Raw genomic sequence first — 24,461 nt, forward strand, 5'->3', positions numbered from 1 at the left:
TTAGCTATTATATTCTGCTTCCACTGGGCATTCCACTGATTTCAAAACTCGGTCCTCCATAAAGTGGAGAGCAACACTTTTGCAGTTCTTTGTGATATCTTTCAAAAAAGCCGCGTTAGAAAGGATTACCTACACATACTGAGCAGCTCATGTTATAGACAGAAGTGTGCTACATGGCAGACTAATCCGAACTCATCTCTCGTCATGTCCAGCCCATCCATTATCTCAGCCAATCATAGCTAGCGGGTTCCTGTCTTTTTCTGTGGCTAAACCAACTAGGCTTGTAATTTAACAATTTTATTCGTATTTACAGATGGCATACAAGTTTGTTATTAACGCACATGAAGGTTCACATGTTCCAGAAGGCATTTCTGCCAATAAACGCATTTTGATAAAAAATACATGTTTACGTTCAAATGCCACTCCTGAAACAAGTTATATATGTCAATGTACCAAACCAGGCAACTAAAAGCAACTTTCTAAACAATGTTTTGGTTAGTTTCTAGCTTGTTAGCTAGCTAGCTAATGTTTACGTTCAAATGCCTCTCATGTGACGTGCGACATACACCTAGTTTCCTGAAACGAGTCACATATAGGGCAAAGGGAGGGTTGATGTGATTTGTGTACAGTGTGTCAAATCAAAAGAATTTCCAAAAAACAATCAGTTTTCGACAGACACATGGCTGAGATGCAAAGAAAATTCAAGGAGAGGGGGTACAAAAATGGTCAGATCAATACTGTCAATTGTACCCCCTCATCCCAAACAAATCGAGACATGATCTCTTTCAAGGACAGTCTCGCAAAATAGAAGCATTCTTGCGTTCTTACTACCTGCTATTCAAAGTGTTCTGAACAAATTAAGGGAATTGTTCACAAATATTGGCACATTCTAAGATCCGATGACAGTATCGGTAATGTGTTTTGGTCATATTCTCGCGGGGCATAAAATTCAGAGATCAATTGGTAAACTCTGATTTACCACCCCAAAATACCCCCACACAACGTCTTTTTGCGCCTTTACCGGATGGAAACTACAATTGTAATGGCTGTGCCCAATGCAATGGCACTTACAAATGTAGATCCTTCAAACACCCTCAAACAGGGAAACAGATCCCAATCAAAGGTGTTATCACGTGCTCCACTAAGGCAGTTATTTATCTTATTACTTGTCCTTGTGGTAAAAATGATGTGGGTAAAACGAAGCGCAAATTAAAAGTAAGAATCTCTGAGCATCAGTTGCGGCCCACTTTTTGGGAGCGAACTACTCTATTTTGTCCCTTCTCTACATTGGCATCGAACACGTCACTCTCCCTAGGAGAGGGGGTGACCTTGACAAATTATTATTAAAATGAGAGGCCTCCTGGATCTTTAATTTAAAGACCTTTGCTCCCTTCGAGTTTGATCTGAAGCCATTCTGGTGATGGTGTTTTTGCTATCCATTGTAAATGTTTGTAGGCCTATGTAGCCAAATTGTATCTATGATCGTATGTTATCCATTCATGTTCTATTTATACCTGTAAATCAACCAATTAAATCAAGCCACACGAGGCCATGATTACAGACACCTGGGTGTCCTTTCAAACTATATAAGTGGTCCTCTGTAGCTCAGCTGGTAGAGCACGGTGCTTGTAATGCCAAGGTAGTGGGTTCGATCCCCGGGACCACCCATACACAAAATAATGTATGCACGCATGACTGTAAGTCGCTTTGGATAAAAGCGTCTGCTAAATGGCATATTATTATTATATAAATTAGATACCTGCAGTGTTTGTCATTATGAATGAAGACGAAGACAGCTTGTCTGAAGATGAAGACAGCTTGTCTGTTGAAACATTGGTTATAAAATTATTGCATCTGAGCTCCTAGAGTGTGAGGCTCTCCTTTTCTTTTTCAAGTGTTCTACTACGCTAGCCAGCACCTCGCCTAAACGGGCGCACCTGCGTGGGTCTCCTTATAATGAGGGTTTTCTGTCTCCTAATGCCCAAAATCAAGCAAGAGCACGAAGTCTCATGGTGATGAGCTTTGATGCTCTGTGAGACTTTTAAGTGAATACAGGCCCAAAATCCAGGCCCCAGCACAGGCCCCAGCACAGGAACAAAATCATCCACATGTATGGATAAAATCTTTACTAATGCTGCAGAAATCTACTCTAAAGCATTATCCACACCCATCGGATGTAGCGATCATAATATAGAGGCCATATCTAGAAAAAACTAAGTTCCAAAGGCTGGGCCTAAAATAGTTCATAAGAGATCATACAAGAGGTTTGTAGTGATTCCTATGTTGAAGATGTAAAGAATATTTGTTGTGGGTAATGAGGAGCAACCAGACACCGCACATGACTCATTTATGAAATTGCTTCTTCCAGTTACTGATAAGCATGCACCCATTTAGAAACTGACTGTTAAAACTGCTAAATCCCTGTGGATTGATGAGGAATTGAAAACCTGTATGGTTGAGAGGGATGAGGCAAAAGGAATGGCAAAGAAGTCGGGCTGCACAGCTGATTGGCAAAAGTACTGTAAATTGAGAAATCGTGTGACTAAACTAAACAAAAAGAAGAAGAAACTGTACCACGAAACAAATATAAATTCTATAAAGGATGATAGTAAAAATCTTTGGAGTACCTTAAATGACATTTTGGGCAAAAGGGCGAACTCCACTCCATCCTTCAGTGGATCAGATGGCTCATTCATCACAAAACCCTCTGATATTGCGAACTACTTTAATGACTTTTTCATTGGCAAGAGTAGCAAACTTCGGCATGACATGCCAACAACAAACTATGAACCTTCGTATCCATGCATAACTGACCAAATAATGAAAGTGTTATTATGTAAAGTGAGTGTGGAATAAACTACAAGATGGCGCCGACAGACATGGTCGCCTCGTTTCTAGCTCCTAGGCTACTTTGCAGTATTTTGTTATTTCTTACATTATTTGCTAAGAACGTTTCTTCAATTATTACCTACAGTCGAAAATAACTTTTGGATACTAAATCGGTGGTCACTTACCAGAATTCGATCAGAAATTCAACTTCCCTGGATCCTTTGTTTGAACTCCCCGAGGCAGTTCCATTATTTCCAGGGGCTGCTACAAGAAGAGGAAGAAGGACTCAAGAGGCATACCATCCACCAATTCCGAGTATATTACTTGCTTATGTTCAGTCCCTGGACAATAAAGTAGACGAGCGTAGGGCGAGGATCTCCTTCTAGAGAGACATGAGGGACAGTAACATACTCTGTTTTATGGAATCATGGCTCTCTCCGGATAAACTGTCCCCGTCCATCACACGGACAGGAAGAAAGAACTCTCCGGGAAAAAGAAAGGTGGAGGTGTATGTTTCATGATTAACTTACAGGAACTCAAATCCTTTTGTTCTCCCGATCTGGAATACCTAACCATCAAATGACAACCGCATTACCTCCCAAGATAATTTTCTTCGGTCAACGTCACGGCCGTGTATAGTCCCCCCACAAGCCAACACCGCGACGGCTCTCAAATAACTACACTGGACTTTGTGCAAACTGGAAACCGCATATCCTGAGGCCGCATTTATTGTAGTTCGGGACTTTAATAAAGGAAATCTCAGCAAAACGCTATCAAAGTTCTATCAACACATCTCCTGTGCTACTCGTGCATCGAGCACTATTTTCCATTGCTACTCCCCCTTCCGGGACGGCTACAAGGCCCTTCCCCACCCACCTTTCAGCAAATCAGATCATGCCTCCATTTTGCTCCTCCACTCCTATTTAAATTTAAACAGGAAGTACCCGTGGTAAGGACTGTTGAACTTTGGTCTGACCAATCGGAATCTATGCTTCAAGATTGTTTTGATCATGTGGACTGGGAAATGTTCTGGGTTGCCTCTCAAAATAGTATTGACATACACACTGACTCGGTGACTGAGTTCATCAGGAAGTAAATAGATTGTGTTGTTCCTACTGTGACGATTAGAACTTATCCAAAACAAAAACCGTGGATAGATGGCAGCATTGGTGCAAAACTGAAAGCGCAAACCACCACATTTAACCACGGCAAGGTGATTGGGAACATGGATGTGTACAAACAGACCAGCTATGCCCTGTGCAAGGCAATCAAAGATGCAAAACGACAGTACAGGGACAAAGTGGAGTCACAATTCAATGGTTCAGACACGAGACGTATGTGGCAGGGACTTCAGACGATCACAGATTATAAAGGGAAAGCCAGCCAAGTCGCAGACACCTAAGACTCGCTCCCGGACAAGCTAAACACCTTCTTCGCCCACTTTGAGGAAAACACAGGACTGTGAGCAATCATTCTCTGTAGCCAACGTGACATTTAAGCATGTTAACCCTCGCAAGGCTGCTGGCCCAGACGGAGGCTGCCCAGCATCCCAAGCTATGTCCTCAGAGCATGTGCAGAACAGCTGGCTGGAGTGTTTACGGACATTTAATCTCTCGCTATCCCAGTCTGTTGGCCCCACTTGCTTCAAGATCAAATCAAATCAAATGTTATTTGTCACATGCTCCGAATACAACAGGTGTAGACCTTACTGTGAAATGCTTACTTACAAGCCCTTAACCAACAATGCAGTTTTAAGAAAATATAGTTAAGAAAATATTTACTAAATGAACTAAAGTAAAAAAAAAAAATAACACAATCAGATAACAATAATGAGGCTATAAACAGGGGTACTGGTACCGAATCAATGTGCGGGGGTACAGGTTAGTCGAGGGTTTTTGGGTAATTTGTACATGTAGGTAGGGGTAAAGTGACTATGCAGAGATAATAAACAGCGAGTAGCAGCAGTGGGGGTTGAAGCTGTTAAGGAGCCTTTTGGACCTAGTCTTGGCGCTCTGGTACCGCTTGCCGTGCAGTAGCAGAGAGAACAATCTATGACTTGGGTGACTGGAGTCTTTGACAATTCCATAATTGTTCCTGTACCCAAGAAAGTAAAGGTAACTGAAATAAATTACTATCACCCCGTAGCACTCATTTCTGTCATCATTAAGTGCTTTGAAAGGCTAGTTAAGGATATGATCCTCCACCTCCACCTTACCCGACACCCTAGACCCACTACAATTTGCTTACCGCCCCAAAAGATCCACGGATGACGCAATCGTCATCACACTGCACACTGCTCTATCCCATCTGGACAAGAGGAATACCTATGTAAGAATGCTGTTCATCGACCACAGCTCAGCCTTCAATACCATAGTGCCCTCCAAGCTCATCACTAAGCTCGGGGCCCTGGGTCTGAACCTCGCTATCTGCAACTGGTTCCTGGACTTCCTGATGGGCTGACCCCAGGTGGTGAAGGTAGGCACCAACACTTCCGCCACGCTGATCCTCAACACGGAGGTTCCACAAGGGTGCGTGCTCAGCCCCCTCCTGCACTCAACCATTATTGTGTGGCCACGCATGTCTCCAACTCAGTTATCAAGTTTGCGAGACAACCTACAGGAAGGAGGGGAGGGCCCTGGTGGAGTGGTGCCAGGAAAATAAGCTCTCCCTCAACATCAACAAAACAAAAGAGCTGATTGGGGACTTCAGGAGCCAGCAGAGACAGCACACCCCCATCCACATCGAAGAGGCCTTAGAGGGTAAAAAGCTTCAAGTTCTTTGGCATGCACATCACTGACAACCTGAAATGGTCCATTCACACAGACAGTGTGGTGAAGAAGGCACAACAGCGCCTCTTCAACCTCAGGAGGCTGAAGAAATTTGGCTTGGCCCCTAAAACCCTCACAAACTTCTACAGATGCACCATTGAAAGGATTCTGTCGGGCTGTATCACCGCCTGGTACGGGGATTGCACCGTCCGGCGCCGGCGGCATGATGGTGTTTTCCTCAAAGCGGGCGAAGAAGGTGTTTAGCTCGTCCGGGAGCGAGGCGTCGGTGTCCGCGACGTGACTGGCTTTCCCTTTATAATCTGTGATTGTGTGGAGTCCCTGCCACATACGTCTCGTGTCTGAGCCATTGAATTGTGACTCCACTTTGTCCCTGTACTGTCATTTTGCCTCTTTGATTGCCTTACGGAGGTCATAGCTGGTCTGTTTTACACGTCCATGTTCTCAGTCACCTTGCCATGGTTAAATGCGGTGGTTCACACTTTCAATTTTGCGTGAATGCTGCCATCTATCCACGGCTTTTGGTTTGGATAAGTTATAATCGTCACAGTGGAGAGAAACCCGCTGGCTGAATGGACTCTGACAATATATCTTGAGAGAGCCATGATTCTGTTAAACAGAGTATTTTATATTCCCTGATGTATCTCTGGAAGGAGATCCTCGCCCTGAGCTCATCTACTTTATTGTCCAGGGACTGAACTTTAGTGAGTAATATACTTGGAAGTAATATACTCTGTAATTCAAATAATCAAAGCTTGATGATGAGTCGGTTACTTGAGTCAGCAGTGTAGTGCTAGGGCAAAAACCAAAACGTGCACCCAGGGGGGCCCCAGGACCGAGTTTGGGAAACCTGCTCTAACACACTCACACCCACACATTGTGATATTGTATTGTAATATTGTGCATTTTATATTTGTAATGGTGCAGTGTAAAATTGTATAGTGCACAATGTCTTGTGTTATGTATTGTTTTATTTATGATGTAGACTATTGTTTTGTTGTGATGTGTTGTTTTGTTCATATTTGGACCCCAGGAAGAGTAGCGGCTGCCTTGGCAGCAGCTAATGGCGATCCTAATAAAATACTAAATACAGGCCAAAATAAGGACACCAATGTCCCAGACCTGCTGTTTTCAACTCTCTCTCTCTACCGCACCTGCTATTTCAACCTCTAAATGCCCGGCTATGAAAAGCCAAGTGACGTTTACTCCTGATGTACTGACCTGTTGCAACCTCTTCAACCACTGTGATTATTATTTGACCCTGCTGGTCATCTATGAACGTTTGAACATCTTGGAGAAAATTCTGGCCTCAATGGCCATGTACTGTTATAATCTCCACCCGGCACAGCCAGAAGGGGACTGGCCACCCCTCAGAGCCTGGTTCCTCTTTAGGTTTCTTCCTAGGTTTCTGCCTTTCTAGGGAGTTTTTCCTAGCCATCGTGCTTCTACATCTGCATTGCTTGCTTTTTGGGGTTTTAGGCTGGGTTTCTGTATAGCACTTTTTGACATCTGCTGATGTAAAAAGGGCTTTATAAATACAATTTGATTGATTGACCAATGAAGAACTTATGTGCAAAATAATGACGTTTTGAGAACATAAAATTGGTGAAGAAATATCAGAGTTTCTGAGTAAAATGCCAACAACTAACACATTTTTTGCAGTAAAATGCATGAAATACATGTTGTGAAGCTTGGATCTCATTGGATGCTCTGTACATAGAAATACAGTTTTTATTGTGGCTTAAACGAAAAATAAATCAAGCACAAAAAACAACATATCCCAGTAGGCATTTCTACACCTGCGCATGAAAGAAGGAACTTCTGCGCTTGCGCATCTTCTACTGCCCGGTAGCTGATGCAAGAAATCCGAAACTGACTGGTTTGGTTGGTTAAAACACATACTGCACGGGATTTTCTGCATTATCTGTCATAACATAGTCTGGAAACATGTCGGGAGACGACGAGGTAACTAATCCCATTTTATATAGTGATTTACCATTGTAATTCGTCTTCATGAGAAACGTCATTATGGCCTACACATGTGTGAGCATGACATGAGGGCGGCAGCAAGCTAGCTAGCTAACTACTGGCTAACGTTAGCCACCCCATATGTTATTGCTGGTTAGCTGCTTCGTCTCAATAAAATGGTCAGTAAAACCCTAACTATGTAGCTGGCGAACTATTTGTTATTGTGTGAACGTGTGATTCAATTTATTTGGCTGACATTGACAAGCAGTTGTCAGCCGTTAGTGGTTGTTTCGTGGTTGACAATGCAATAGCTAGCTAGCTACTATAGTTAGCTAACAGACAGTTCTTCATTGTGTGCTTTAATGGAAGTGATTCGTCGCTGCTAGCTACCCATCCATCCATATGGCCAACAGTCTAATTGTTGTTGCCATCTGAAATATGAGCATATACGGATCCACTTCGGAATTGGATTAATTGTTTAGCTAACTAGTTAAATACTAGTCTGATTCATCGGGCTGTAATACACAACTTATAGTAGTTAACGTTACAGCCTGACAGTAATGCCTGCAAAATCATCTAAATGTTCCTTACAAGTCAGAATGTTGAATAAAATTACAGTTAAACTACCGGTTGTCTGTGCTGTTTGTCCTTCAGCTGCTCGAAATTTGAGACAAAATATCCACAGAAAAGTATTGTTTACCTAGAGAGCGCGGAGGTAAACTTAGTTTTATATTGGATATTCGATGTCTCTCGTCAATATCTATTGAACAAAGCATGTTATGACAACAAAAATAGTATATTCTGAATCAGGAGGATAAATAACACCTTTTTATTGTGTGAATGTATTTATTTCTTTGATGTTTAAAATGCGGAATAATAAAAATGAAAGATAAACACACATGGTTGATTGTTCTCCATCCTCCCCTGATTCAATATACAATGTTTGTCATGACATGCTTGGTTCAATAGTGATTGACGAGAGAAACAAACCTACCAGCACTGTATAAAGTAGGGTAAACAATACTTTCCTGTGGATATTTTGTGTCAAATTTCGAGCAGCAGAAGGAAAACCGCACAGACAACCAGTAGAGTAAGTTTAAATGGAATTGTATTCAACATTCTGGAACATTCTGGCTTGTAAGGACCATTTACAAGCTTTTGCAGGCATAAGTGTCAGGCTGTATATACCAATTAATTGTGTATTCAAGCCTGATTAATCAGGATAGCGAAATACTAACTAGTTACTGACAGCCAGTTCTTTATCATATTGACAGTAAACTAGCTAACATTACCCATGAATTCCTTATCATGATGCGACTCTGACTATTAACACATAGTCTGCCAATATTTGTCATCCCCAACCGGCTTTAAGCTAGCTAGCTATATTTGCAAGATGTAATACTGACATTGTCATAGGGGTCAGCCATTCGTAACACATTCCTTTTGGCATTGTGCTTTGCAGATGATATTTGACCCCAACATGTCCAAGAAGAAGAAGAAGAAGAAGAAGCCTTTCATGCTGGATGAAGAAGGAGGGGACGGTGCCAGTGAGGATGCTCCACAGCCAGAAACGAAAGAGGTGGAGGTGGATGGAGGAGAGGACAGAGAGGTGGACTTTGACGAGGATGAGGGTAGGAGGAAAGGTGAGGAAGGCGAGACCTTAACATAATATCAACCTAAAGGGTGAATTTGCATGTAGTCAAGACTTTTGTAAGACCTTTGTAAGCAAAACGTTTTGATCTTGGTTTGTTTGCCAGAAATCTCAGATGACCTGGATGACTTAAATTTCTTCAACCAGAAGAAGAAGAAAAAGAAGAAAGCAAAGACATTTGACAATGACGTAGAGGAGGGAATGAAGGTATGTTTTGGGTCAAGTGCCCAGAGAGCTAGCCAGTGGGCTTTGGGTGTAGGATGTTGCCTTTTTTTAACACGTTTTCACAAGAGCGTCTGTCAAATGAGGGAAATGTTAATGTTTGTTGACTTAACTGCAAAATGGATTCCTGTCAATCTTGTAGTTGGTGCACATCATGTCTTATATTTAGAGATATATCCTTGCATATGTGGAAAGTTAAAATGTTATGTTTCTTTCAATTATACAGTGTATGACTATCTGTTTTGGCATGACATTGTAGTATGTATTACATTGACTGTATTGCAAAACTGTCCATGCACAGGAGCTGAAAATTGAGGCAGAGCCCTCCGAAACCAACGAAGAGGACGACTTGATGTTAGAACTGGGAAAAAAGAAAAGGAAGTCAAAGGCTGTGAATTTCGACATGGATGACGACATGGAAATCAAAGATGACGGTGAGTGTACCAAATTTACAGGCTGGATAAAAGCTATAATGCGTTTAATGCAACCAGCATGCAAACTGACCTTTGGCCTTTGTCATACCTTGTGGTCTACAGCCCAGGAAGATGAAGATGGAAAGAACATTGACGACATCACATTCAGCAGCACACAGTCGGGCCCTGCGTGGGCTGGCTCAGAGAGAGACTACACATATGACGAGGTACAATCTGAGTCTGTGGGTCAAGATAGACTTACTTTAAGATTTTAGAGAAATATTACTCCGAAGTTATTACCAACTGAACAGAATAAAATAGACTAGACATTTTCATAAGAGACCTAAGATGTACGACAAGACGTCTGGTAATCATGACCTTAAAGAAAGGAATGTTTAGTCACATCTTCATTTAGAAAATGAATTGGTCACATCTTGTTGACTTTAATGTCTTTTTAGTGGTGTTTCCTAAGTATTTCTTCGTAAAATCCAGGCTGACTCATCTCCCTCCCTTGTAGCTGCTGAACCGCGTCTTCAACATCATGCGAGAGAAGAACCCTGACATGGTGGCTGGGGAGAAGAGGAAGTTTGTCATGAAGCCTCCCCAGGTGGTCCGAGTGGGCACCAAGAAGTCCTCCTTCGTTAATTTCACAGACATCTGCAAACTGTGAGAATGATATGCCACTAGGCTTGGGCGACATACCGGGGTATTTCGAAATACTGACAGTATTATTTTCAATACTGTAAAATTAATCATTATTTTGGGGTTGGGTGCGTGCTACGCCACTGCTTATAACTATATGTTATAACTATAAGAAATCTAAGATGTGTCAAATACATTATATCCAGCTCAGAGCTCCAGCTATGGATTTGGTTTTCTAACTTGCTAGTAGCTAAGTGGCTAGATGTAAAGATCACATATCTTGGTTACAGTGGAGACATTCAATCCCCACCTGGATCAGGATCCCTGTTGCCTAAATATTTTTGTGCGTTCCAATTTATTTTAAACATAATTTTTTTTGGTAGTTCCCGTTGTGTGCATTTCCGATAATACCGTATACCCCAGTATGGTACAGAAACGGTATGACTGTATGAAAATCTGGACACCGCCCAACCCTATATGCCACTACCCTGGGATCCCTTGATGCCATTTTTAGAGATGTTGAGGTTTTATGACTTTCACTCTCACTTGTTGAATCTCATTATTTTGCATCATTAGTCCCCTTACCCTCATTTGCTCATTTCTTGACAGGTTGCATCGCCAGCCGAAACATCTCCTGGCCTTCTTGTTGGCTGAGCTTGGAACAAGGTAAGGTTTGGGTCGGCAAGTGAAGAAAGACAGTTATCATGCTTAAAAAATAATTGTTAAATTAATGAGTGTATGAAGGCTATGGATTCATGGATAAAACTATTGTTTTTATTGCAACAGTGGTTCTATAGACGGAACTAATCAGCTCATCATCAAAGGAAGATTCCAGCAGAAACAGATAGAGAATGTCTTACGAAGATATATTAGTAAGTGTTTTTGTTGACAATGTTCCTACCTTTGAACACATCTCTATTTCATTGATATCATATAATTGCACGATGATATAATTGCAGGATGATGATTATCTACTGTACTTACAAAAATGTGTTTAATATGATAGGGATGCGACGACATTCGCAAGCCATGTTCATGACAAGACCTGCTAGTTATGAGATGTTTCTCCAGAGATAACGTTATGTCAACGCGTAGCGTAGGCTCCTTTATTGCATATTGAATAACTTATTGTTAAGATGAATTAGATAAAGTAGGTCCACTTCCCAGTCTCACCCCAGTGTTTCTTTCCCTCTCTTCACAGAGGAGTATGTGACGTGCCATACGTGCCGCTCCCCCGACACCATCCTCCAGAAGGACACACGACTCTACTTCCTGCAGTGCGAGACATGCCACTCCCGCTGCTCCGTCGCCAGCATCAAGGCCGGTTTCCAGGCCGTCACGGGCAAGAGGGCACAGCTCCGCGCCAAAGCCAATTAGGATGGGGCAGGCTAGAAGCTTTTATGGACTGTCTGTGGATTTGTTACCGCTGCCTATTGTAAAGAAATTAATAAATCGCATACCATCTGTGTGATCAGACGCAGTCTATATTTCCCAATTTAATCATCCATCACTATTGAGGGCCAAGGTGATGAACTTAATGTGTTGTCTACTCTACTATTTTGAAATCAATTATTTTGTCCAGACTATCCTTGTGTGTGCACCAGGCTTTCAAAAGAAAGCTCAGTGTTCTGAATGGCGAAGTTGAAGGGCCGATATTAGGGTGCATTCAAACCAGACAAACGGATGCGTATTATTTTTTATTCATTAACAGATTCACTACATGGAACAACAGTTTGTTCTGAAGTGTCTGTCCTATGTCTGAGGGATATAAGAAAGGTCAGGAACCATATTTTTTGTGGGGGACAAGTATTGAACCCCTTGTTTTTTTGGCACTAAACTGTCTCCATATATACTTCCATGAGTTTTTAAAAATTGGTACCGGGGGACCTTCAGATGAGTCTTGTGAAGCCTGTGGGCGTCCTAGAACAAAACAACCGACGTGTTCGTGAGAGTCTCACCTTGCATATTAGTGTGTAGCCCAAACTGTTTGGACACTACAGACAGAAGTTGAGAAAAGGTTACTTGTCTTCCTGCTGAAGATAAGATGGTAGAGAAGATCTGAAGGTAATAGGCCATCTACCAAACCTGACCCCTGCATGGTTTTCTCAGCCAGATACATTTGTTTGAATATGACCACTATTAAGCATGTTTCTCTCCTTTTGACTTGAGGGTATAACAGTTGGAAAAGCAAGTATGAGAGATGGTGTACAGTGCATTCGGAAAGTATTTAGACCCCTTGACTTTTTCCACATTGTTACGTTACAGCCTTATTTTAAAATGGATGAAATAGTTCATTTTCCTCAATCTACACACAATACCCCATAATGACAAGCAAAAACGGGTGTTTAGAAATGTTTGCAAATTTACTATGAATATAAAACTTCAGTATCACATTTACAAATATATTCAGACCCTTTACTCAGTACTTTGTTAAAGCACCTTTGGCAGCGATTACAGCCTGGAGTCTTCTAGGGTATGACACTACAAGCTTGGCACCTGTATTTGGGGAGTTTCTCCCATTCTACTCTGCAGATCTTCTCAAGCTCTGTTAGGTGGGATGGGGAGCGTCGCTGCATAGCTATTTTCAGGTCTCTCCAGAGATGTTCAATCGGGTTCATGTCCAGGCTCTGGCTGGGCCACTCAAGGACATTCAGAGACTCCTGCGTTGTCTTGGCTGTGTGCTTAGGGTCGTTTTCCTGTTGGAAGGTGAACCTTCACCCCAGTCTGAGGTCCTGAGCGCTCTGGATCAGGTTTTCATCAAGGATCTCTCTGTACTTTGCTCTGTTCATCTTTCCCTCGATCCTGACTAGTCTCCCAGTCCCTGCTGCTGAAAAACAACCCCACAGCATGATGCTGCTACCACCATGCTTCACCTTAGGGATGCTGCCAGGTTTCCTCCAGATGTGACGCTTGGCATTTTTGGCCAAAGAGTTCAATCTTGGTTTCATCAGACCAGAGAATCTTGTTTGGCAAACTCCAAGCGGGCTGTTGTGCTTTTTACTGAGGAGTGGCTTCGGTCTTGCTACTCTACCATAAAGGCCTGATTGGTGGAGTGCTGCAGAGATGGTTGTCCTTCTGGAAGGTTCTCCCATCTCCACAGAGGAACTCTGGAGCTCTGTCAAGAGTGAACATCGGGTTCTTGGTCACCTCCCTGACCAAGAACTTTCTCCCCCGATTGCTCAGTTTGGACGGGCGGCCAGTTCTAGGAAGAGTCTTGGTTGTTCCAAACCTCTTCCATTTAAGAATGATGGAGGCCACTGTGTTCTTGGGGACCTTCAATGCTGCAAAACTGTTTTGGTACACTTCCCCAGATCTGTGTCTCGACACAATCCTGTCTCGGAGCTCAACAGACAATTCCTTCGACCTCATGGCTTGGTTTTTGCTCTGACATGCACTGTCAACTGTGGGACCTTATATAGACAGGTGTGTGCCTTTCCAAATCATGTCCAATCAATTGAATTTACCACAGGTGGACTCCAATATAGATGTAGCAACATCTCAAGGATGATCAATGGAAACAGGATGCACCTGAGCTCAATTTCGAGTCTCATAGCAAAGGGTCTCAATACTTATGTAAATAACGTATTTAAATTTTTTATTTTTAATAAATGTGCAAAAATGTCTTAACCTGTTTTCGCTTCGTCATTATGGGGTATTGTGTGTAGATTGATGAGAAATAAAAAATAATTTAATCAATTTCAGAATAAGGCTGTAACGTAGCAAAATGTGGAAAAGTAAAGGAGTCTGAATACTTTCCGAAGTCACTGTATGTTGTACTCTCCAGTAAGTCGTAAGCACTTCCGTCAGTCTGATATATATTTGTCACGTGGGGTGACAGTCGGTTTCCAGTTAAATATGTAAAATTTTTTCAGATGTCTTTAATGCATCAATATAGCGTCATTCTGAAGATAAAAAAAAAAAAACACTTCAATCCAAATCTGACTTCTAAAAGATGTCATTAACATTCACAAATTTGAATACAAAATGGTAGTAACATGCTCTTTATTAAAAGAGCTAATTTTATATGGAGGCAAGGAACTGCTGACAAGGCCAACTATCATTTTACTCCCTCTAATCGACTCCATCTCACACTAAAAGGGGGTGTGTTCACTGGCAGCTGTTGTGACACGATTCATGAACAGCTCTGCTTTTTCTCCTAGTTAAAATGGTTTCATGTGACTCAGGATGTGCTTAATCTAATGATTAAAGGCCCAGTGCTGCTCTCACACAGCCTCCGCAGCAGCATGTGCTCCAATGTGGCCGCTCCTGGTTAACATCACCGTACACTCTGAGAGGAGGTGAGGCATGCATGAATAATGTGCGTGTTTTCTAGCCTGACCTTACTGAGACTTAGCAGAAGGCTCCACATATTTCCACATAGTCAAGGGATGGAATGTCTTGAGAATCTGAAAATCTGAAAATACTTTAATACATTGGAGATTCAAAGGTTCGCTCATCCAAGTCATATGTACCTTGAAAGAACATGAAGGATGACTACAAATCAATTATGATATAAATTATGTAGCTAGTTGCACAAGATGTAGTTTGTCTCCGCCAAACATTTTGGAAACCCTTGACTTACCTCAGATTGATGTATCCCCAATTAAAGTGTATCTTGCTAGTGTCACAAGCCTTGGCGAGAAGTAATGGAGCTACAGGTAGTTACCGATAATTGAGTGACTTGCACAAGTTCTGAGATAGCCCCAGAGCACCGCAGTGTGCTGTGGTCATGATGTGATGGATTACTCTGAGCAAGAGTTCATTCCAGGGGGCCTTTCCACATGCATTCCTAGATCTGCTCAACTGGAGAGATTGAAATACAGTCAGGCATGATTGTGTAGCCAGCATGAACTTGCATAAATATCCTGGGCTGACTAATTGTGATAAGCCTATGGGTAATTGGGCTCCAATGAAAAATGTATGTTTAATGCATAATGTCAGAGAAATTCCTCAGCTATTAATCAAGAATAAAGTATGCCATTACTCAATAGGGCTATACTTCTAACAACAGTTGGAAGGAGACTTCTTTGCCCAGGAGTTAGTTAGAGGTAATTGGTTGAGCAGTATGGTGAGTCTGGACAGTTCACACATTTTCAGTTGTAGCCAATAACAGCTATTTTCAAAGGTAGCACCACATAATCAGGGTAATGGTTGTGTAGGAAATCACACTTAATGGCTATGGTTTACTTTAAAGACATGCTCCGGTACTTTGGCGACTAAGAAAGTATTTTTTAAACCTCCCACTTTGGGCTGGATGTGTCTGTGTAGACACAATTAGCCACGAAAACCCTAGTTTGAAAGCGACTGTTTTCTTGAAGCTGAGCCAAGCCATTTACCCTCAATTTCCCCCCACATGGGCTGCCCACTAGTAATTCCAGTTCTCGCCAATGAGCTTCAGCCCCTCGCACTTGAGTGACAGCTAGTAAGAGGCCTGCCCAGCGTTTTCCAATGAGGTTGCACAGGGAGGGAGGGAGAGAGAGAGAAATTACCTGACGCACATACAGTATATTCAGAAAGGATTCAGACCCCTTCCCCTTTTCCACATTGTGTTACATTACAGCCTTATTCTAAAATGGATTTTATTTATTTATTTCCTCATCAATCTCCACACAATACATTTTTGCAAATGTATTACAAATAAAAAACAGAAATACCTGATTTACATAAGTATACAGACCCTTGCTATGAGACTCAGGTGCATCCTGTTTCCATTGATCATCCTTGAGATGTTTCTACAACTTGATTAGAGTCCAACTGTGGTAAATTCCATTGATTGGACCTCATTTGGAAAGGAACACACCTGTCTATATAAGATCCCACAGTTGACAGGGCATGTCAGAGCAAAAACCAAGCCATGAGGTCGAAGGAATTGTTCGTAGAGTTTTGAGACAGTATTGTGTTGAAGCACAGGTCTGGGGAGGGGTACCAAAACATTTCTGCAGCATTGAAGGTCCCCAAGAACACAGTGGCCTCCATCATTCTTAAATGGAATAAGTTTGGAACCACCAAGACTCTTCCTAGAGCTGGCCGCCTGGCCAAACTGAGCAATCGGGGGAGACGGGCCTTGGTCAGGGAGGTGACCAAGAACCCGATGGTCACTCTGATAGAGCTCCAGAGTTCCTCTGTGGAGATGGGCGAACCTTCCAGAAGGACAACCATCTCTGCAGCACTCCACCAATCAGGCCTTTATGGTAGAGTAGCAAGACCGAAGCCACTCCTCAGTAAAAGTCACATGACAGCCCACTTGGAGTTTGCCAAAAGGCACCTAAAGGACTCTCAGACCATGAGAAACAAGATTCTCTGGTCTGATGAAACCAAGATTGAAGTCTTTGGACTGAATGCCAAGCGTCACGTCTGGAGGAAACCTGGCACCATCCCTACAGTGAAGCATGGTGGTGGCAGCATCATGCTGTGGGGATGTTTTTCAGCGGCAGGGACCGAGAGACTAGTCAGGATCAAGGCAAAGATTAACGGATCAAAGTACAGAGAGATCCTTGATGAAAAAGGGCGAAGGTGCACCTTCCAACAGGACCACGATCCTAAGCACACAGCCAAGACAACGCAGGAGTGGATTCGGGACAACTCTCTGAATGTCTTTGAGTGGCCCAGCCAGAGCCTGGACTTGAACCCGATTGAACATCTCTGGAGAGACCTGAAAATAGCTGTGCAGCAACGCTCCCCAACCTGACAGAGCTTGAGAGGATCTGCAGAGAAGAATGGGAGAAACTCCCCAAATACAGGTGTGTCAAGCTTGTAGCGTCATACCCAAGAAGACTCGAGGCTGTAATCGGTGCAAAGGTGCTTCAACAAAGTACTGAGTAAAGGGTCTGAATTCTTATGTAAATTTGATATTTCAGTTGTTTTTTTTAAATACATTTGCAAACATTTCTAAAAACCTGTTTGCTTTGTCACTATGGGGTATTGTGTGTAGATTGATGAGGGAACATTTTTAGAATAAGGCTGTACAGTAACATAATGTGGAATAAGTCAAGGGATCTGAATACTTTCCGAATGCACTGCATCTGCACATACTGTACACATATACTGTGACATAGTATGCAATGTGCGGGGACCACTTTTGGTCCATGAGTGCTACTTTCAGAACTACTGGCTAAAAAGTATACAAAAGTACCAAAGGAATCTCTTTCAAATGAACAGTATGCTAATTGCCAGGGATTGAGAAATTGCAGGGTAAAACGGTAATCCTGTGTAGCTCAGTTGGTAGAGCATGGCGTTTGCAACGCCAGGGTTGTTAGTTTGATTCCCACGGGGGACCAGTATGGAAGAAAATAAATGTATGCACTCACTAACTGTAAGTCGCTCTGGATAAAGTGTATGACAAAAATGTAATTACACAATGCTTACCAATAGTTGTTATTTTCTTCAGGATTCATTCAAATAACCACTACGTGTCAATCGGAACCAGAAAGTTAGCAATTGTGTATGTTGTTACCACATTTCTTAATCACCTAAGAAATACTCAGCTAATATCAGTGGTGTGGAAACAGAACAAAAAATATAGCTGCGAGCAGCAATGAACGGGGTTCACAGGATGACAGAAAGGAAACAAGATCAGTTGGATAACAAAGCACTATCATGTAGGAACTACACTATATATACAAAAGTATGTGGACAACCCTTCAAATTAGTGGATTCGGATTTTTCAGCCACTCCCATTGCTGGCAGGTGTATAAAATCGAGCACACCGCCATGCAATCTCCATAGACAAACATTTGCAGTAGAATGGCCTTACAGAAGAGCTCAGTGACTTTCAACGTGGCACCATCATAGGATGCCACCTTTGCAACAAGTCAGTTCGTCATATTTCTGCCCTGCTAGAGCTGCCCCGGTCAACTGTAAGTGCTGTTATTGTGAGGTGGAAATGTCTAGGAGCAACAACGTAGGCCACAGAAGCTCACAGAACGGGACCGCCGAGTGCTGAAGCGCGTAGTGCGTAAAATCGTCTGTCCTCGGTTGCAACACTCACTACCGAGTTCCAAACTGCCTCTGGAAGCAACGTCAGCACAAGAGCTGTTCGTCCGGACCTTAATGGAATGGGTTTCTATGGCCGAGCAGCCACACACAAGCCTAAGATCAACATGCGCAATGCCAAGCGTCGACTGGAGTGGTGTAAAGCTAGCCGCCATTGGATTCTAGATCAGTAGAAACGCGTTCTCTGGAGTGATGAATCACGCTTCATCATCTGACAGTCCGACAGACAAATCTCCTGTTTGGTGGATGCCAGGATAACGCTACCTGTCCCAATGTATAGTGCCAACTGTAAAGTTTGGTGGAGGAGGAATAATGGTCTGGGTCTGCTTTTCATGGTTCGGGCTAGGCCCCTTAGGTCCAGTGAAGGGAAATCCTAACGCTACGGCATACAATGACATTCTAGACGATTCTGTGCTTCCAACTTTGTGGCAACAGTTTGTGGTTGAATAAGATGTCATTTTCATAATGTTCATATTCAACCAAAATATGACTGTTTAACACAATAAATTAAAATAAACTTCAATCCAAATCTGACTTCCAAAATATGTAATATTCACGTGTGCCGACGAAGATGGCGGCCTCGCGACTAGCTCTTAGGCACTTTGCGGTATTTAAAAAAATAATGTTTTACATTATTAGCTCAGAAAGTGTTTTGTTTCATTACATACAGCCGGGAAAAACTATTGGATATCAGAGCGGCGGTAACTCACCAGCATTACGACCAGGAATACGACTTTCCCGAAGCAGATCCTTTGTTTACTCTCCCCAGGGCAATTTAACTGATTCCAGCGGCTGACCCAAAACATCGCCGGCGGAGGAGAGGCACTCGGAGCGGCCTGCTGGTTTGACTTAGGAGGCGGCACACCCACCGCTTCCAAGTATATTACTCGCTAATGTTCAGTCTTTGGATAACAAGGTCGACGAGCTCAGGGCAAGGATTTCTTTCCAGAGAGACATCAGGGCATGTAACATACTTTGTTTCACGGAAACATGGCTCTCTCAGGATATTCTGTCGAAATCGTTCCAGCCAGATGTGTTCTCAGTTAATCACGCATTCAGAAATAAATATCTCTCCGGGAAGCAGAAGGGTGGAGGTGTGTGTTTCATGATTAACGACTCATGGTGTAATTGTAGTAACATACAGGAACTCAAGTCCTTTTGTTCACCCGACCTAGAATACCTCCCAATCAAATGCCGACCGTATTATCTCATAAGATAATTTTATTCGGTTATAGTCACGGCCGTGTATATCCCCCCTCAAGCCGATACCACGACGGCCCTCAAAGAACTTCACTGGACTTTATGCAAACTGGAAACCACATATCCTGAGGCTGCATTTATTGTAGCCGGGGATTTTAACAAATTTTACCAAAGCAAAGTTGAGGACTAGGCCGCCGAAGTTCTATCAACATATCGACTGTTGTACTCAGGCTGCTAAAATTCTCGACCATTGCTATTCGAACTTCCGGGATGGTTATGCCCTCCCCCGCCCTCCTTTCGGCAAATCTGACCACGACTCCATTTTGCTCCTCCCTTCCTATAGGCAGAAACTCAAACAGTGTCACGGTTTCGGCCGAGGCTGCTCCTTCTCCTTGTTCGGGCAGGCTTCGGCGGTCGTCGTCTCCGGAGTACTAGCTGCCACCGTTCTATGTTTCGATGTTTGATTGGTTTTGTCTGTTTTGTTACACCTGTTCCTTGTTAGTGTTCATTATGCGTCCTATATAGTTCTCTTGAGTTTGTGTCATGTGTTGTGTGTAATTGTTCGTTGTCACGTTGTGTGCTAGTTCGTTTTTGTTCCCTCTGTATTTTGTTTAGAGAGAGTTCCGCACTTTGTGCGCCTTTGTTTTGTGCACTTTACCGAGTTGCATAAAGTTCGCTTGCCTGCCTGGTTGCCTGTTGCCGTGTTTGGCTTGTTCTTTTGTCTTCACTAAAGACGTCAGTACGAAGCCTCTGTGTGTCCTGCGCATGATTCCACACCACATCTACACTCAACCCTGACAAACAGGAAGTACCCGTGTGTGTAATTGCTGCAAAAAATGGCTCTACAAATAATTGACTTTGGGGGGTGAATAGTTATGCACGCTCAAGTTTTCTGTTTATAAAATATTTTGCATCTTCAAAGTGTTGTGTAAATCAAATGATACGAACCCCCCAAAAATCAATTTTAATTCCAGGTTGTAAGGCAACAAAATAGGAAAAATGCCAAGGGGTGAATACTTTCGCAAGCCACTGTAAGCATGTTAACCCCCGCAAGGCTGCCGGCCCAGACGGTATCCCTAGCTTTGTCCTCAGAGCATGCGCAGACCAGCTGGCTGGTGTGTTTACGGACATATTCAATCTCTCCCTATCCCAGTCTGCTGTCCCCACATGCTTCAAGATGGCCACCATTGTTCCTGTACCCAAGAAAGCAAAGGTAACTGAACTAAATGACTATCGCCCCGTAGCACTCACCTCTGTCATCATGAAGTGCTTTGAGAGGCTAGTCAAGGATCATATCACCTCTACCTTACCTGTCACCCTAGACCCACTTCAATTTGCTTACCGCCCAACAGATCCACAGACGATGCAATCGCCATCACACTGCACACTGCCCTATCCCATCTGGACAAGAGGAATACCTATGTAAGAATGCTGTTAATTGACTATAGCTCAGCATTCAACACCATAGTACCCTCCAAGCTCATCATTAAGCTTGAGGCCCTGGGTCTGAATCCCGTCCTGTGCAACTGGGTCCTGGACTTGATGACGGGCCGCCCCCAGGGGGTGAAGGTAGGAAACAACATCTCCACTTCGCTGATCCTCAACACTGGGGCCCCTCAAGGGTGCGTGCTCAGCCCCCTCCTGTACTCCCTGTTCACCCATGACTGCGTGGCCAAGTACGCCTCCAACTCAATCATCAAGTTTGCAGATGACACAACAGTAGTAGGCTTGATTACCAACAATGACGAGACAGCCTACAGGGAGGAGGTGAGGGCTCTGGGAGTGTGGTGCCAGGGAAATAACCTCTCACTCAAAGTCAACAAAACAAAGGAGATGATTGTGGACTTCAGGAAACAGCAGAGGGTGCATCCCCCTATCCACATCGACGGGACCGCAATGGAGAAGGTGGAAAGCTTCAAGTTCCTTGGCGTACACATCACTGACAAACTGAAATGGTCCACCCACGCAGACAGTGTGGTGAAGAAGGCGCAACAGAGCCTCTTCAACCTCAGGAACCCTCACAAACCTTTACAGATGCACAATTGAGAGCATCCTGTTGGGCTGTATCACCGCCTGGTACTGCAACTGCACCGCCCGCAACCGCAGGGCTCTCCAGAGGGTGGTGCGGTCTGCCGAACGCATTACCGGGGGCAAACTACCCACCCTCCAGGACACCTACAGCACCCAATGTCACAGGAAGGCCAAAAAGATCATCAAGGATATCAACCACCCGAGCCACTGCCTGTTCACCCCGCTATCATCCAGAAGGTGAGGTCAGTACAGGTGCATCAAAGCTGGGGCCGAGAGACTGAAAAACAGCTTCTATCTCAAGGCTATCAGACTGTTAAATAGCCATCACTAGCACATTAGAGGCTGCTGCTGCCTGTTGAAATCTCTGGCCATTTTAAGAAATGGAACACTAGTCACTTTAATAATGTTTACATATATTGCATTACTCATCTCATATGTATATACTGTATTCTATAATATTCTACTGTATCTTAGTCCATGCCGCTCTGTCATTGCTCGTCCAAATATGTACACTGCTCAAAAAAATAAAGGGAACACTAAAATAACACATCCTAGATCTGAATGAATGAAATAATCTTATTAAATACTTTTTTCTTTACATAGTTGAATGTGCTGACAACAAAATCACACAAAAATTATCAATGGAAATCAAATGTATCAACCCATGGAGGTCTGGATTTGGAGTCACACTCAAAATTAAAGTGGAAAACCACACTACAGGCTGATCCAACTTTGATGTAATGTCCTTAAAACAAGTCAAAATGAGGCTCAGTAGTGTGTGTGGCCTCCACGTGCCTGTATGACCTCCCTACAACGCCTGGTCATGGTCCTGATGAGGTGGCGGATGGTCTCCTGAGGGATCTCCTCCCAGACCTGGACTAAAGCATCCGCCAACTCCTGGACAGTCTGTGGTGCAACGTGGCGTTGGTGGATGGAGCGAGACATGATGTCCCAGATGTGCTCAATTGGATTCAGGTCTGGGGAACGGGCGGGCCAGTCCATAGCATCAATGCCTTCCTCTTGCAGGAACTGCTGACACACTCCAGCCACATGAGGTCTAGCATTGTCTTGCATTAGGAGGAACCCAGGGCCAACCGCACCAGCATATGGTCTCACAAGGGGTCTGAGGATCTCATCTCGGTACCTAATGGCAGTCAGGCTACCTCTGGCGAGCACATGGAGGGCTGTGCGCCCCCCAAAGAAATGCCACCCCACACCATGACTGAGCCACTGCCAAACCGGTCATGCTGGAGGATGTTGCAGGCAGCAAAACGTTCTCCACGGCGTCTCCAGACTCTGTCACGTCTGTCACATGTGCTCAGTGTGAACCTGCTTTCATCTGTGAAGAGCACAGGGCGCCAGTGGCGAATTTGCCAATCTTGGTGTTCTCTGGCAAATGCCAAACGTCCTGCACGGTGTTGGGCTGTAAGCACAACCCCCACCTGTGGACGTCGGGCCTGGCAGTGCTCCTCCTGCTCCTCCTTGCACAAAGGCGGAGGTAGCAGTCCTGCTGCTGGGTTGTTGCCCTCCTACGGCCTCCTCCACGTCTCCTGATGTACTGGCCTGTCTCCTGGTAGCGCCTCCATGCTCTGGACACTACGCTGACAGACACAGCAAACCTTCTTGCCACAGCTCGCATTGATGTGCCATCCTGGATGAGCTGCACTACCTGAGCCACTTGTGTGGGTTGTAGACTCCGTCTCATGCTACCACTAGAGTGAAAGCACCGCCAGCATTCAAAAGTGACCAAAACATCAGCCAGGAAGCATAGGAACTGAGAAGTAGTCTGTGGTCACCACCTGCAAAACCAGTCCTTTATTGGGGGTGTCTTGCTAATTGCCTATAATTTCCACCTGTTGTCTATTCCATTTGCACAACAGCATGTGAAATGTATTGTCAATCAGTGTTGCTTCCTAAGTGGACAGTTTGATTTAACAGAAGTGTGATTGACTTGGAGTTACATTGTGTGTTGTTTAAGTGTTCCCTTTATTTTTTTGAGCAGCGTATATATTCTTCATTCCATTCCTTACTTAGATTTGTGTGTATTGGGTATATGTTGTGAAATTGTCAGATATTACTGCACTGTCGGAGCTAGAAGCACAAGCATTTCGCTACACCCGCAATAACATCTGCTAAACACGTGTATGTGACAAATAAAATTAGATTAGATTTTAATTCAATGATTAAAGGCCCAGTGCTGCTCTCACACAGCCTCCGCAGCAGTATGTGCTCCAATGTGGCCGCTCCTGGTTAACATCACTGTACAATCCGAGAGGAGGTGAGGCACTCATAAATAATGAGCGTGTTTTCTAGCCTGACCTTACTGAGACTTAGCAGAAGGCTCCACATAGTCAAGGGATGGAATGTCTTGAAAATGAAAATCTGAAAATACTTTAATACATTGGAGATTCAAAGGTTCGCTCATCCAAGTCATATGTACCTTGAAAGAACATGAAGGATTACTACAAATCGATTATGATATACATTATGTAGCTAGTTGCACAAGATGTAGTCCCTGTAGTTTGTCTCCGCCAAACATTTTGGAAACCCTTGACTTACCTCAGATTGATGTATCCCCAATTAAAGTGTATCTTGCTAGTGTCACAAGCCTTGGCGAGAAGTAATGGAGCTACAGGTAGTTACCGATAATTGAGTGACTTGCACAAGTTCTGAGATAGCCCCAGAGCACCGCAGTGTGCTGTGGTCATGATGTGATGGATTACTCTG

At 43.6% G+C, this 24,461-nt stretch overlaps 1 protein-coding gene across 1 annotated transcript; it reads left to right on the forward strand.

The window, feature by feature from the left end:
* The first annotated feature begins 7,430 nt into the window (after positions 1-7,430).
* LOC121575602 (eukaryotic translation initiation factor 2 subunit 2) lies at positions 7,431-11,987 on the forward strand. The gene is made up of 9 exons (XM_041888798.1): positions 7,431-7,580; positions 9,046-9,226; positions 9,341-9,441; positions 9,758-9,890; positions 9,993-10,096; positions 10,387-10,535; positions 11,121-11,177; positions 11,298-11,383; positions 11,713-11,987. Exons 1-9 carry the CDS (start codon positions 7,563-7,565, stop codon positions 11,886-11,888), a joined length of 1,005 nt encoding a protein of 334 aa, XP_041744732.1. The 5' UTR covers positions 7,431-7,562; the 3' UTR covers positions 11,889-11,987.
* Positions 11,988-24,461: the final 12,474 nt, after the last annotated feature.

Source organism: Coregonus clupeaformis, chromosome 10, assembly GCF_020615455.1.
Source record: "Coregonus clupeaformis isolate EN_2021a chromosome 10, ASM2061545v1, whole genome shotgun sequence".
Taxonomy (NCBI): Eukaryota; Metazoa; Chordata; class Actinopteri; order Salmoniformes; family Salmonidae; genus Coregonus; species Coregonus clupeaformis.